Source organism: Drosophila persimilis, unplaced genomic scaffold, assembly GCF_003286085.1.
Source record: "Drosophila persimilis strain 14011-0111.01,24,50 unplaced genomic scaffold, DperRS2 tig00000606-arrow-arrow-pilon, whole genome shotgun sequence".
Classification (NCBI taxonomy): Eukaryota; Metazoa; Arthropoda; class Insecta; order Diptera; family Drosophilidae; genus Drosophila; species Drosophila persimilis.
The window spans coordinates 248,417-262,671 of NW_020825324.1; the positions used below are offsets into that span (position 1 = coordinate 248,417).

The 14,255-nt window shown below is 45.2% G+C and overlaps 1 protein-coding gene across 1 annotated transcript; it reads left to right on the forward strand.

Annotated features, from left to right (window-relative positions):
* Positions 1-91: 91 nt before the first annotated feature.
* On the forward strand, positions 92-13,267 carry LOC6597411 (leucine zipper putative tumor suppressor 2 homolog). Its single transcript, XM_002022383.2, has 7 exons — positions 92-383; positions 9,947-10,558; positions 10,621-10,963; positions 11,026-11,143; positions 11,209-11,347; positions 11,471-11,851; positions 11,909-13,267. Exons 2-7 carry the CDS (start codon positions 9,962-9,964, stop codon positions 12,653-12,655), a joined length of 2,325 nt encoding a protein of 774 aa, XP_002022419.2. The 5' UTR covers positions 92-383; positions 9,947-9,961; the 3' UTR covers positions 12,656-13,267.
* Positions 13,268-14,255: the final 988 nt, after the last annotated feature.

The following is a 14,255-nucleotide window of genomic DNA, read 5'->3' on the forward strand; positions in this document are numbered from 1 at the left end:
CGGCTCGGGCTCGGCACACGGGCCCCATGGATAAGTTTGCTTTGAGCGCTCGTACGTGAAAGTCCAAGTCGAAGTCGGCGCTGCGTATGCGCAAAAAGACTCTCTAGAACAAAATTTGAAAGCGCTGGCGTGCAACGGCTTTTTGTTTTTCCTTAATTTTCGCAGATCATTTTTATTTACAACTAAGCTGTATTTTTTTGTGGTTTTTGTGAAAGCAAGAGAGTGCGAAAGGGAGTGAGAAAATCAAGCAAAATTCATGCATAAATAAGGGAATATTGCGCCCCTTTTTGAAAAACAAAACAAAAATAAGCAACAAGAATTTTGATCAAGAGATCCAAAACGAGTGGAGTCGCACAGAGAGCGTGACGAGAGGAGAGGAAGAGGTAAGCGAAAATAATAGTTCAAGATTTGTATACCCGATACTCAAAATGAGTATTGGGGTATATTAAATTTGTTTAATTTCAATTTTATTCGGAATTGCATTCGAAAATATTCGGACATGACTGACACACAAACAGACAGACGGACAGGCACACACATACCTGCATATATGTACATACCTAGACATAACCTCATTAAAGTTGTCGCTGTTGTTGTCCTCATTTATCCGGATTCTGAAGTTGAAGTTGGAGCCCCAGTCCCAGCCCCAGCCCGAGCCCAGCTCCAGCGAAGCTCAGTTCCAGCTTCAGCCCCGAACCGTCTTCGATTATTGAGCCGTTTGACTTTTTCTCAACATCGAACCACCACGAACGAACGAACCTGTTGGTCCAAGTAGCAAAAAACACAAAAAAAAAAAACAAAACAAAACTAAAAAAAAAGAAAAGAAAAATGATAAAATATAAAAAAAACACACACAAAAAAAGAGACATTGCCGCGGTGCTCTGGTCAGCCTCTAGAAATATGCGACTCTCCTCTGTCTTTGAGCTCTTTTTTTTCTTTTCTTTCGGTTGCTCATTTTTTTGCGCCCGAAGAATACCCTAGAAGGAGCTCGAGGTAGCCTTGGCTCTGGTAATCAATATACATATCTCTAGATCGCTGTGATTATAGAAAAAAAAGATCAAAAATCTGTGAAAATATGTGTGTTGAAAACAGTGAATACCCCTAATGCAATGCTCCCCAATAAAGGACTCCAAATGGCATGGGGACTGCCATAGCATGAATGTCCTCGATTCAAAAGGGAATGGAGCATGCGAAGACACGGATACCCTCGATGGTAGTGTATTTAACATTCCTTCATTTGTTCCTTGATTTTTCGTTAGCCCTGAACTTGCTGGCAGCCGTCTCTTGACTCTCAGATCTCAAGCCTCAATTCTGTTCGCTTCAGAGCTTCAGAGCAATTTTCGTTTTGGATTTGCCCCTGCCCTGCCCCGTTCCGCAGCTGCAAAAATTATTATTAGACTCTCTGCCGCATCATTATCGCCGCGCTTTAAATCTAATTTCTGACTCGGCCAACAATTTGCCACACGATTTTGTTGTTGTATTTTTTAATATTATTTTCTTTGTTTCTCCGACTCCGAAAGGAATTGAAAGTGCGCGCGCATGCGCCGCAATTAAGGCCAAGTGCGAGCGCAAAAAAGCACAAAAACAAAAGCAAAAAAAAAAAAAACAAAAAACAAAAGAGTACAAAAGTCATCTGGGAAGGAAAAACATAACCAAAGTCCAAAACCAAAACCAAAACAAAAACAAAAACTAAAAAGTAATATAAAGCGGAGGCTGAAGGCTGCTGAAGTGGAGCGAGCGGATCGCTTGTCTGGGATTGTGGATTGCGGGCAGAAATTCACTTTTTACGAGAGTACACTCTTTCTCCCTGGGGAGGTCTGTGGTGGCCAGGGGAGCACCCCACATCGAGTGCCCGAAAAACCTGGTGAAAATCCCCCCATACAGGTTATAAAGATTTATGATCACTTTTGATACTCCTCTCCGTGGGTCCGCTGGTCCGATGGTGTGTTGTGGCCTTTTTTATGTAGGTGAAGCTCAAGTGAAAGAAGATAAGGTGTTCCGTGTGTGGTGGATACTGGATAGTGGGACAGTGGCTGACTTCGACTTGACTTAGTCTTGTACTCGCACGATAGATCCAGGTCATCATCATCATCCGAGTGGAGTGTGGAATGGAATGGAATGGAATGGAGTGGCATGGTATGGCAGCTTGGAGAACACTTCACTTCCATTCAGCAATCAGCATTCAGCTTCGGGTTTTGCCGATTTCTTCAAGGATAAGTGCCAAACGAATGATTTCTAATTAAATAATCATTCTTTTGGGTCAATCATGGATAATATTTCATCATTTTGGGCTAGCAATCATCCAAACCATCAAAATGTTAATGGTTTATCGATGCCATTATACAATTCGTTCCCACCAAAGAACACATTATTTGTGGAATGAGCTGCGGTGTCTGGCAATAATTATTTATTCAGACAAATAGTTAAGCACTTTATATGCAAATGCCGTAAATCACGTACATAAACGTTTGCTTAATTGCCGGCCCAGGCTCAAAGCAAGACAGTAGAAGACAAACAAGTGAACAAGTTCAATTAAGACTTGTTTTACCTATTAATTATCCTAATCAGCTCAGTGCGGAACCTTTTCCAACGAGCGATACACAGATATTGTAGATCGGCCTGCTAAAAGTGCTCTAAAAGTTCTATAGCCATGAATTGGCCTTCGATTGACATTTAATCGGATTGAATCGGGACGCACAGTAGTCTCAGTCCTCCTCCACGTTCCATTCCATTAGTTCCCGTCATAGAGAACGAACTCCACTCTCCATCCCATTAGGCATTCCGTTTCATTCTGTTCCATTAAGTGGTTTTGTTCCGTCGCTTATCATACGAGCATTGCATTTAATTACACCATCCGTATGGGTCGCCGCCGTATTTTCCCACCATTTTCCCCCCCACACAGAGATACTCGTATCTTGCACGAGTATCTATCTATGCAGCTACAGCTGGCAAAAAACAATTACCCAGAGACGCCAAAGATAACTCTCATTAATAGTATTTTTAATTTTAACGGAACATACGAGCACTCGTACCAGTGGAGAGGTGGATGGAGTTGCTATTCGCTATTCATCAGTGTAAAAACGGGTTAAGCACAACAAATACACCCACATACACATTCACAAGACAGTTCCAATTCCCATTCCAATCCAAGACCATCCATCCATCCATTCATCCATTCATCTATGTATCTTTGAAGTGCCTCCGAACTGTTGATGAATGCGGGTTGTACAGCAGATAGTTTTTGTTTTTTTTTTTTGGCTCAAACCAGAGCACAAAATGTATCTTAAGGAATGGTTATTTGGAGCTGTATCTCTCGATCCGTCCATTCTCATATTCTCCATATTCGGCATAGGCCCAAAAATCCCATTGACCTTAAATTACAATGAATGAATTGCCATTGTCTCAGGGCTTTCGGCTTTTTGAATTTTCGACTTCGGCGTTGGCGTAATGTTTCAAAATTCTTGAATATTTGTTAGCCAGCATTTTGTCTATTTACCGAATTTGGCAGACAACAGAAAACTAAAACAAACAGGCAGAGAAAAATAGAGGGAGAGTAGGAGGGGGAGGTGTTGTGGGGAGAGGCATTGCGATGATAATGACAGTCGGATTCATGCAAATCGAGAGGTTTCGCTCAATTAAGCGATGGATCAGCGCAGGTCGAGCTTCAATATCCGGACCAACACAAAAACACAAAAACAACTAAAAACCTGCAATGTTGCTCGACATTTCGATACCCTATGGATAGCTCTCATTGGAGGACGCAAAACTGAAGGAAACATCCAGTTAATACGCTCGTCTGCAAGAAAGGGTATTCCAAACGGTTGTGGCAGCAATTACAAATGCAGAGCAGGCTATGCCACATGCAAGCTTTCACTGATCCGATCCATCGAAGCACAACGGGGCAACGGGGCTACGGGGCAGAACTGGACAGCCAGGTAGCCAGTCAGCCAGCTGTTAGATCTGACCGAATCCTAGCCAAAAGATCAGCCACAAACCGTGGGCGAACTTTCCCACGTCCACACACATCGATGGGGGGGGGGGCTACCATTCCCAAGCCCGAGCCCGGGCCCGGGCCCAAGCCCAAGTCGAAGCCCATTCCCCCCATTAGTCACGCTCCACCGTTTTGTTGGATCTGACAATAGAATGAACTGCAAAACAAATTCAATATTTAACTGTGGCAAATAGTAGGTACTCGTGTACTTTGCTCCATGGATGTTGCAACATCAGCAGAAAGCTCAGAAATTACAAATCTGACGAAAAATATGCCATCTCCATTGCCATCCAGCCATTGGCAGCCCCAAGGGCCCAAAATAATGTGGGAATGGAGATTGGTGGCCTTATAAGGGAAGGAATGACCAGGTTCCAGTACTGCCGCTAACCAGTCCCACCCAAGTCTCCAAGGAGTTCCAGTTCCAGTCGCCGGTCCCAAGTGGATTCTTGGGCACCGCCGAAAACAGTTCCCATCACAGAATGTTCTGGCTGTCAGAAGAAGTTGCTCCTACGAACTGTGCGACTGCACCTTTCACTCACTCACTGAGTGAGTCCGCCGTCGCCGCCGCCGCCGCCGGAAGGGGGATTGGCTCTCCAGACACCAGACAGATCGGAGTGGAGGAGTGTTTGAGCTTCATAAATATCGAATGTGTTTCGAGTGTCGAGACTCTGTTGAACGTTGAGTATTTTGAGTGTGGGGGCTTAAAAACTAAGTTTAGAATGATTTTTAAGGCCAACGAAATGTCTGACGAAATCGCAGTCAACTTTAAAGATTTCCTTCAACTATTGTGCCTTAGATATTCCGTATTGTATAGCCGTTTCCTTAGGGAAAAGAGTACTCACTCTTATAGGTATAGCAATTCCGTATCTTGTTACATTCCATTCGTTTCTAATTTTCCCATTAAATCCATTTTTAGGAATAAAATGCGTTCCACCCCACACATTCCTCATCTTTGATTCATTTCACTCGTTCTACTCTTTAATTTTCCATTTCACTCCATTCCAGTCCTTGCATTTGTTCCATTCCATCCGTTCCCCTGCGTTGTTCCGTCCCATTCGTTTTAATCTCCATCCGCCTAAAGAAAAGTATAACGAAATCGCAATCAAGCAGTCAACAAAAAGATTTCCTGCTCTTAGGCACCGCCTCAAGGTCGAACCCCTACCCACCCCACCGAATCGATGGATCGATCCATTTGTCTAATATTTCGATAAACTTTCGAAGAGGGTTTCCTCATGGCTGTTGCCTCATTCCCCCCCTACCTCCAATCCCCAATAAAACCATCCATAAACCCATGAATGCATGACGCTGCCAACGCCTGACGTCACAGTTGAATGCAACGCGCTCTGACCTTTTGCAATCTCATTCCGCTTCGAGCCGACGATGCCTGGATGCATGATGCAAAACGAAAGTGAAACACAAAAGAAAGAAACGAAAACAGAGCGAGAGAGGGAAAGAAGGAGAGGGGGAGGGAGAGAAAAATTAATATGATTTCAAAATCAAAACCTGAAATGCATTTGCGTCTTAAATGAAAAACTAACAGCTTTTGCTAAGAAATAAATTAAAAAAAGAAAAAGGAAAATAAATAGAGAAAAAATCATAATAATAGCAAAAGAAAAGAAAAGTTTTCAGTCTTTCGTCACGCTTATGAAATGTTGAATGGTTGCTGTTGAACGCGTCTCTGCCACAGCAAATGTGCAATGGCCCAAAACTCCCAAAAAAAAAAAAGAAAAATAAACAGATACTCTACCCCTTACTCACTGTCTCTCTCTCACTCTCTGGCGGAGTCATTCTGTTCGATTCCGTTTCCAGCTTCGATTGCAATTATCTCTCTTCGCTTCGCTCCACTGTCAACTCCGTTGTCTACTTCGTAAATGAATTCAATTAAAAATTCACAATCAACAATAAATAACCGAAAGCTCAGCGCCCAAGCGCCCAAGTCGTACGCTTCGTTCCGACATTTGAGATATTCGAGCATTCGAATGCAAACAGGCAAAAAGTTCAACAAAAACTATAAACCAAACACAAATCGCAGGCAACAAATGGAATGGAATGGAATGGTATGGAATGAAAAGCGCGTTGCACAGTGGCTTGAGATTTTTTGCAATCATCGAAGGGCGATATCTGCAAAGATTCCATGAAAATGGAGAAGAAAACACAGTTTTAAGATGCTATTTTGACACACTTGATGTATGAACAATTTTCCTAGAGGCATTAAATCTATTTGTTGCATTTATTATTATAATATTTTATGTAAAATTATATAAAACACTGGGAAGTCCTTGTTCAGTCCATATTAATTTTTCTTTTACTGACTTACAAATGGTTAACAACAACAACTTTACTAATTTAAAAACAAAATGCACAACGTTTCAATGATGCATGTGTCATGCGGCAGCTCCCATCGGTTGGGTATATGTGCCATTGTGCGTGTTTTAGATACAGATACTGTGGGGTCAAGCGGTTGGATTCATTTGATAAGAAAAGCTAAAGAGGTGGCATTCCGATAAGAATAACACACTTAAGAGGGGGGTTATGTTGGATTGGAGCCCCCGTTCTTGGAAGGGAAACTTTCTGGGCTAATCGCCAACTTTGATCAGACTTTTGTTGTGCCACTTTCAATTTGTAGGTTCTTTTCCGTATCTTTTTCTTCCTTTCCTTTTGAGAGTCCGTAGTCTCAGTCTTTTCTTGCCTTTGGGAGGAGGTGGCTTTCGTATCTTATCGCTAACTCCACGAGTCTCTGTATCTTTTGCATCGAACCACTGTGCAGCGTGCGAGTGGCTAGCTGGCTGACTGGCTGGCCGTCAGTACGAGTATGCATATAAAATCTTTGCCAACTGGCGAGCGTGGGAAAAAGGCATTGGCTAATAATCCCGCAGCCGTTCAGCGGTTTTGACTGGGCCCCAACGACGATGACGATATGCAACGCACACTGAGATTACTCATACGCCGCGTGGCACAGTCTCCCTCCCGCTCAATGGACCGCTCTATCGATCTATGGATCGTCGGTGTTCTTTAGGGTCACTCACACTCTGTTTTCGTTTCGATGCTGATCTTCTGTTGTTATTATTATTTCTGGACTCTCCTTCGAACCGCAAACAACTAAAAAAGATACTTTCATTCATAGAAACTTTCAAACACTCAAAAAACGGGGGGAATGCTGTGAGTTGCTGCTGCGACCGCAGCTCTACACTTATACCCGATACTTAGTCAGGCAGAAAACGTGTCTGAACGTGTCACTAGGCGCTCATAGGGACGGACGACCAGACAGACTTGACTCAATCGACTCGGCTTTTGATGCTGATCAAGAATATATACACTTTATGAGGTCGGAAACGCTTCCTTCTGGACGTTACACACATCCACTTTCACCACAAATCTAATATACCCCTAAAACCATTTTGAGTATCGGGTATAAAAACTCGTAAAAAAGCCCAAAGCTTTGACCATCAAGAACTGGCCGTAAGCCGAATAGAAGAAACAGGTTTCCATTCCACAAAAGAGGGGTTTTTCGGTCGTTTTGGCTCATAATTTTCGCTGGTATACAGATACATTTTGCAGATGCAGATACAGATTTCTGCAGCTAAAAATCTAACAGTTAGCCGCTAATGTGATTTGTGAATGTGTTGCCACAGTGCGGTGTGCCTCTTGCGGAGGGGAGTGCTGCATGAGAGAGTGTTTCGCAAGTCCGAAGTAAATAAATTACATTGGCAGTTTAACGACGTTGTGCGACGGTCGGACGGACGGACGGTCTGTCGGTCGGTTTCTCGGTTGGAAATTGTCGCCGATTGTCGGCTTTTGTTTGAGCTCTCGCGGCACTCGCGTGGCGGGGCATGGGGCATGGAAAATGAATAGATTGCTGGCCATTTAACAGGCCAATAGATACGGATACAAAGCAGGCATCCAGCCATCCAGTCGATACAATGGAACCACACAACCTGCTGTCTGCTGTCGTCTGCTGTTCGGATGGGCTTCAATGGTTTGCTTCGTGATTGACAGTTATCTAACCGTTTTGACTCTTAATACAAGTGCTTAACAGTTAGCAACTCGTACTAGTGGCAGTCCAGGAAACACACATATCGATCTATGTATCTAACTATCTGTACGATACTTTTTACAGGCGGGTGGGGTATCGTATCTACTGGTAAGTGGAGCAACACGGCAAATGGAACCTGTTCGACCACTGATAAAACGCAATCTGAGGTGGTGTTCGATTGGAGAACACAGGAAATACAACACACAACCAATGTATCTGTTGCTTTGTATCTGTATCTTGCGTATGCGCTCTGATTTCCTTAGGGTCCATCTGTACCTTCCGCCAAGGAATGGAGGAACTGTTAATGGAATGCGTTCAATGCATTGCCTTACACTAATGTCGAACAGCTTGGCTCTCAAGAGATCGCAGACACCCACAAAAAGATCTCCAAAGACCATCGCTACGATCAGAGCTACTCCTAGAGGTTTTTGTATCTCTCTAAGAAAATATAATTCTTATTTTTCTTCTGCAGTATTTTGGAAAAATGGAACCCTTTTGAAAGTTTTTTGCAGGGTTCATAGTTCCATTTGCAACCATTCTAACCATTCCATTAAAAGACAATAAAAATAAAACTCTAGAAGTGAGAAATTTGGTCCATTAAAAAATGTCATCATGAAATTGAAGCTGAAACACTTGCACCCAGGCTCTAATGCCTTACCCAATTGCACGCTTTGCAAAAAAAATACACTAGCCAACCCATTAAACCCTCGGCCGGGTCACGCACTTGACCTTAACCCTAATCGTTTGGCAATCTGTGATCAGGAGATCAGTAGATGAGGGCCCCCGAGCAAGATCGGAGAACATCGAAGAGCAGCGTAGAGCAGATCTGGGGCTAAAGAGAAAAACCTGTTGCCAGAGGAAGAACCTTACAGTGGAGTGCCCCGAAACGATGGTCTCAATAAACCGCGCCAGAGCTGAGACGAGTTCCAGTCCGCGAGTGGAGTCCGCGAGGCGATGGACAGATGGAAATAGTTGTAAAAATATGGGTCGTGCGACAAGAAATGAGAAAGTGCCAGAGTGCCACTCAGTGCCAGCGCCAGTGCCAGTGCCCGTCGATGTCTATGGCAAAGCGGTATACACCGTTAAGAGCATAAGACTTTGGGCTTGGCTTAGAAGATCGAATCGAATCTGCGGCTAATGCAGCGGGGGGTAGCTGGCACCCAAGGCAGATGGCAGACCACCAAACGAGAGAGATCATCATCATTCGAGCATTCGTGCGAAAATGGAACGATGGCGAAACGTTGGAAAGACCACTCCACGCTGTGTCTAGAAAGAGATCTCTGCAGGTCCGTCTAGATCCTTCTTGGAGAAGACTCCGGAACAGGTTGCTGCTTCATTTGTCGATGAATGGTGCCTTCTATTTATTTATTTGTATGCTTCAAGCTCTCATTTCCCAAAACGGAGTCTCGCAAGGTCATGAAACAGTTTACAAATGGGAGAGCTCTTGAAACAGAAGGTCAACCAAGGTGAAGGTACCTTTTAATAGTGTTTAAGCAGAGTAAAGGATAACGTAGGAAAAGAGGAGCTCCGATTTCCGAGGGTACTCTCATCTCCAAAGCTAGAACGCGGGAGTACCGACCCGAAAAGAGGGTAAAAGCTAAAAACATTAGGGGCCGGCTTCTGCCTTCCTCCCTGCGTATAATTGTCGCAATTGAGATGCAGACTAGGCAGGTGCAGATTGAATCATGGAGAATGCATCATAGATGGCCCAAAAAGAGACGAAAAGGTGTCACCGAATACATGATGCATTCGACTGAAGAAAGAAAACAATATCTCAATAGAAAGAGAGACTTTGAAATCATAAGACATACATATATACATACTTTCAATACTGGTGACCCCGACAGAAGGATTCTTTCGACTATTCCCATCGAATACTGCCTTTATAGTACATATCTCTCTCTATTTATACCATTTTCCAGCTCTCGATCATCAGCATGTCCGCTGCCACACACATGGCGCTGCCTGTTCACGCCGTGAGCGGCCCGCCGCCGGGTACACCACCGGCCTCCATGGTGTCCATGGGGCCAGGCAAGCGGGGCCACAAGCGCAGCGTTTCGCTGGAGACCAATGCCCCGCTGGCATTGCGTAGCACCCCCAGTCATCAGTCGCCGTTGCTGCAGTTCTCCCAAGGACATGGCTTCCACACGGGCACGCTCAAGTCGCGCCAGGAGCAGCGGCGCTTCAGCCAGAAGTTCGGGAGCCACAGCAATCTGGATGGGGATGGGAATGCGGATGGTGGCCCCCACCAGATGCAGATGCGTTCCAAGTTCCAGAACATCCGGCAAATGTTTGAGCTGAGTCGCAGCTGCGTGGCCGGTGGAGGAGGAGAAGAGCAGCGGTACGCAAACGAGGAGGAGGCGCTACAGTCGCTGCCGGCAATGATGCTGCCACATCAGCAGCAATCAGTGGCACGACGGACCACACCCATTACCGGAGGAAGTCGATTGGCCATTAACGAGCAGCACCAGCAGCAGCAGCAGCAACAGCAACAGCAACAGCAACAGACATCGATGGGCGAGGCCATGGAACAGGTGAGGCTTTTGTGCGAGATTCAGGGGCTAGGCCTTGATTGAATTTTGATTTTGATTTCTAGAGCACCAATGGAGGAGGTTCCGGTTCGGGTTCGGCTTTGGGCTCGGGTTCGGGCTCGGGGGGTAACTATCTGCGTCCCATTGCCTTCAAGCCGATACCATTTGAGCCGGACTATCGCATAGCATGCCACCAGCAGCAGCAGTTGCAACAGCAGCAGCATCTCCAGCAGCAACAGCAGCAACAGCAACAACAGCAACAGCAACAACAGCAACAGCAGCAATTCCAGCAGCAGCTGCAACAACAGCAGCAGCAAGTGGTCTCCGGATCGGTGGAAAGATATGGCTATGGATCAACACCATCGCTGGCACCGCTCCCAACGACAGCCGTAACACAGAAGTTTGGCAGTAAGAAAACGCAACATCGAGGAAGGAAGGGAAATCCTTCAACGAATCTCCTTCTTTCACAGGCACAACAGATCTGCGGCATTTGGCAGCCAGGCGCCGGAATCATCGCGTGCTACAGCGTGGCAGCAGCAGCCATGAGGATGCCATGAATACTGAATGCATGACGGATGGGGCCAGCAGGTGAGGCAGAAGATGATGATTGTATTTATGTGTATCGTGTAATCTAAAAGGGATCCATCTTCCAGCAAAAGCAGCGGGACAATGGTTGGGAGTGATCTGACGCCCTCGCCCTCGGACTCGGGCATCTCGGAACTGGAGGCAGCACTGAAGGATCGCGACTCGGAGCTGTCGTATCTGCGGCAGGCCATGGAGCACAATGAGAAAGTAATTTTCAAAGTACAAAAGGTTAAGGCCAGGGATCTACCGTTCACACCCGACACCACTAACACACCGCATCGCTTTTCTTTGCTCCTTTCTATCCCTTCTTTCGTTTGGCTGCGGCTTTAGGACAAGGAGGTCTACTGGGAGCACGAGACGCAGCGTCTGAGGTTGCTTTACGAGCGGGAGCAGCGCGAGTATCAGCTGAAGCTGAAGAAAATGGAGCAGCTGCTGGCCTTGCAGCAGTTCCAGTTGAAGCAGCACAAGATCCGGCAGCAGGAGCAGGTGCACAAGCTCCAGCAGCAACTGGACGCCACACGCTGCAGCAATCAGAATCTGAAGCAATCCGAACAGCAGCTCCAGTCCTCGGCGATGGGGCTGCACCAGCAGCTGGAGGACACGCGCCAGACGGTGGCCATACTGCGCTCCCAGTTGGAGGACAGCGAGTGGAAGGTGTGCGAGCGGAATGGGGAGATAGCTTTACTCAAGACGCAGCTGAAGGAAGCGCATGTAAGCAGGACTCACCCTTGCCTTGGAGATTTCCTCTAAAGCCTGTCTCTCTTGCAGATCGAAATCAATGTCAAGGATCATGCGATTGTTAGCCTGAAGCACCACAACCACAGCAACAGTAGCAGCACGAAAAGCAGCAGCGAAACCAAAAGCCAAAGTCAACCAAAGGAGGAGCAGCATCACCAGCACCAGCACCAGCATCAGCTTCAGCAGCTGCAGAAGATCATTGCGTTGAAGGATCAGGTGATTGGAGCACTCACCAACGAACTGGCGAAGCTGCGCAAGGAGCTCTCCGATCTGGCTATTGCCCACGAGTACGGGGAAGAGCCCTGCGGCCGGTACACACGTCTCAAGCAGCAGCTGGACAACCTTAATGAGATCTGCCAGAAGACGCGCAAGTACACATCCTCCGCAGAGGCTGCCGTTCCCGCTCCCGTCCCCTTGGAGGTGGTGGTGGCTCCTCCGCCCCGGCTGGATGCCATCATGCAGCGACTGCAGCTGCAGGACCAGGGACAGGGCCAAGGCCAGGGCCAGGGACAGCAGCAGACGCTGGACACCCTCATCGAGGAGTCCACCACGTATGCCGAGGACATTGCCAAGCTACGGCAGAAGCTGGACGACTTTCGCATCAACCTGGAGCTGGAGAAGCGGCAATGGTGTGCCGAGAAGGACAAGGTCCTGGGCTACCAGAAGCAGCTGCAGGCTCACTACATACACATGTACCAGAAGCTGCGATGCCTGGACAATGCGGTGCCAGGACCAGGGGCTACCACTCCAGCAGAGGCAGCCACCGATGTGAACTGAGGATCTGGGATCCGGGAGTCAGCAAATGGTGCTATTTGTCGTTGCACTGCAATTCGATTGCTCCAGGAGTAACCGAACGCCAGTGATGCTTTCTAGTTCTTCCTTAAAAATATTCTAGTTTCATCCCTACACTCTGCAACATCCATTGAGATCCCTTCTGAGGGGTTCCTCACTTCTTTTAGACTTCTAAAAGTACATACTGGGTGAATGATAGATTAAGAGCAGAACTAGTACTCTTACAATCTGTTCAATTCACTCCTTCTGTGGATCCCATCTCCCTCTTCCAGTTCAATAATTCTCGCTACAATGCAATCAATTATCGCTACAAGCGATAACCCATAAACGGCGATAATTAATACAAGATTATTGATTTTATTCCAAAAAAAACAAAAAAAAAAACGGGGAGAAAGAGGAAAGACTCTTGTGAGCCCACTCCATGGATCTTTCTCTTTCCAGTCCAATAAATTATCGCCACAAGCCGACAAGCTAAGCGATAAGCGATACATACGGCGATAAATAATACACGATTATCCATTTTACTCCACAAGAAGAAACGGAGAGAGGAGCGGTTCTCTTCGTGAGAATCACATATTTTATGAATATTTAATTTTTTGTTTTTATATATTGTATGTATTTTTTAATTTATTAAATTTATTTACCCAAAAATACTTAAAGCAACAGAAGATGAGAATGAAAAAAAAACCAACATTTGTGATTCCGCATGCGCGTAGATGAAATCGTATGTATGTTGAATATATCTGATATACGATATGATGTATCAATAGTTATTATTGATATCGATCCAATATGTATATGCAATAAATGATACAAAAATATGATGATTACTCATGGCGTATTTAGTTTTCAATATTCAATATTATCTGCACACAGATCATTGTCTTCCCAGAGGTACTCTGTGTGTCCAAAAAAAAATATTATAACAGAAGGAAACAACTTTCTCAAACCCATGGCTTACCGTTCGTTTAGATTCCATTATTTTATTATTAAAAAAAACCATAATTTTAAGAATCAGTTTTCAGGAATGGTAGTGTGTCCCCCAAGTATTTTACTGCACTCTCACATAGCTCCTAGCATGCAGAATCTACCTTTTGAAAATGGAAGTTAAAGAAATTAAAATCAATTTAAACCTAAAACTAAATCTTCTGGCCTAATTCACATAATATACATCCCCTAGAAACATTGAGAACTCTTTGAGTGCAAACCTAATTTAAATAAATTAAATTGTCCCAAAACATTGCCATGTACCACATTTCTGGTATTATATTGTTTCAGAAAATGTAATAAGTCATTTAAAATACTCGAAAGAAAGCAACAGATAAATCTTGGCGACAACAGATACATCTCTTTGAGAGCCAATAAATGACTGGTGAAAAATCAATTCGATTTCGCTCGGAGACATCTAGAAAGTAACCATCATTTATGGTGCCGCCACAAATGAATTCAAATTCAAATAAATTACTGAAACAACACACACAATGTGGCGCCCTGGAAAAAAGCTCCGCGAAAGTATGCTGGTCGGGGGTGAGTGTCGAGCACGGAATCTGTGGCAAGGAGCACACGGACACAGTAATTGCAGGAG

What these genes read in the sequence shown, in the direction of transcription:
- LOC6597411 (XM_002022383.2), top strand. Translation starts at nt 9,962, where the DNA reads ATGTCCGCTGCCACACACATGGCGCTGCCTGTTCACGCCGTGAGCGGC. An exon ending in CGTAACACAGAAGTTTGGCA is followed by an intron (nt 10,964 to 11,025) that starts GTAAGAAAACGC and finishes CTTCTTTCACAG; the next exon opens with GCACAACAGATCTGCGGCAT. An exon ending in ATGACGGATGGGGCCAGCAG is followed by an intron (nt 11,144 to 11,208) that starts GTGAGGCAGAAG and finishes TCCATCTTCCAG; the next exon opens with CAAAAGCAGCGGGACAATGG.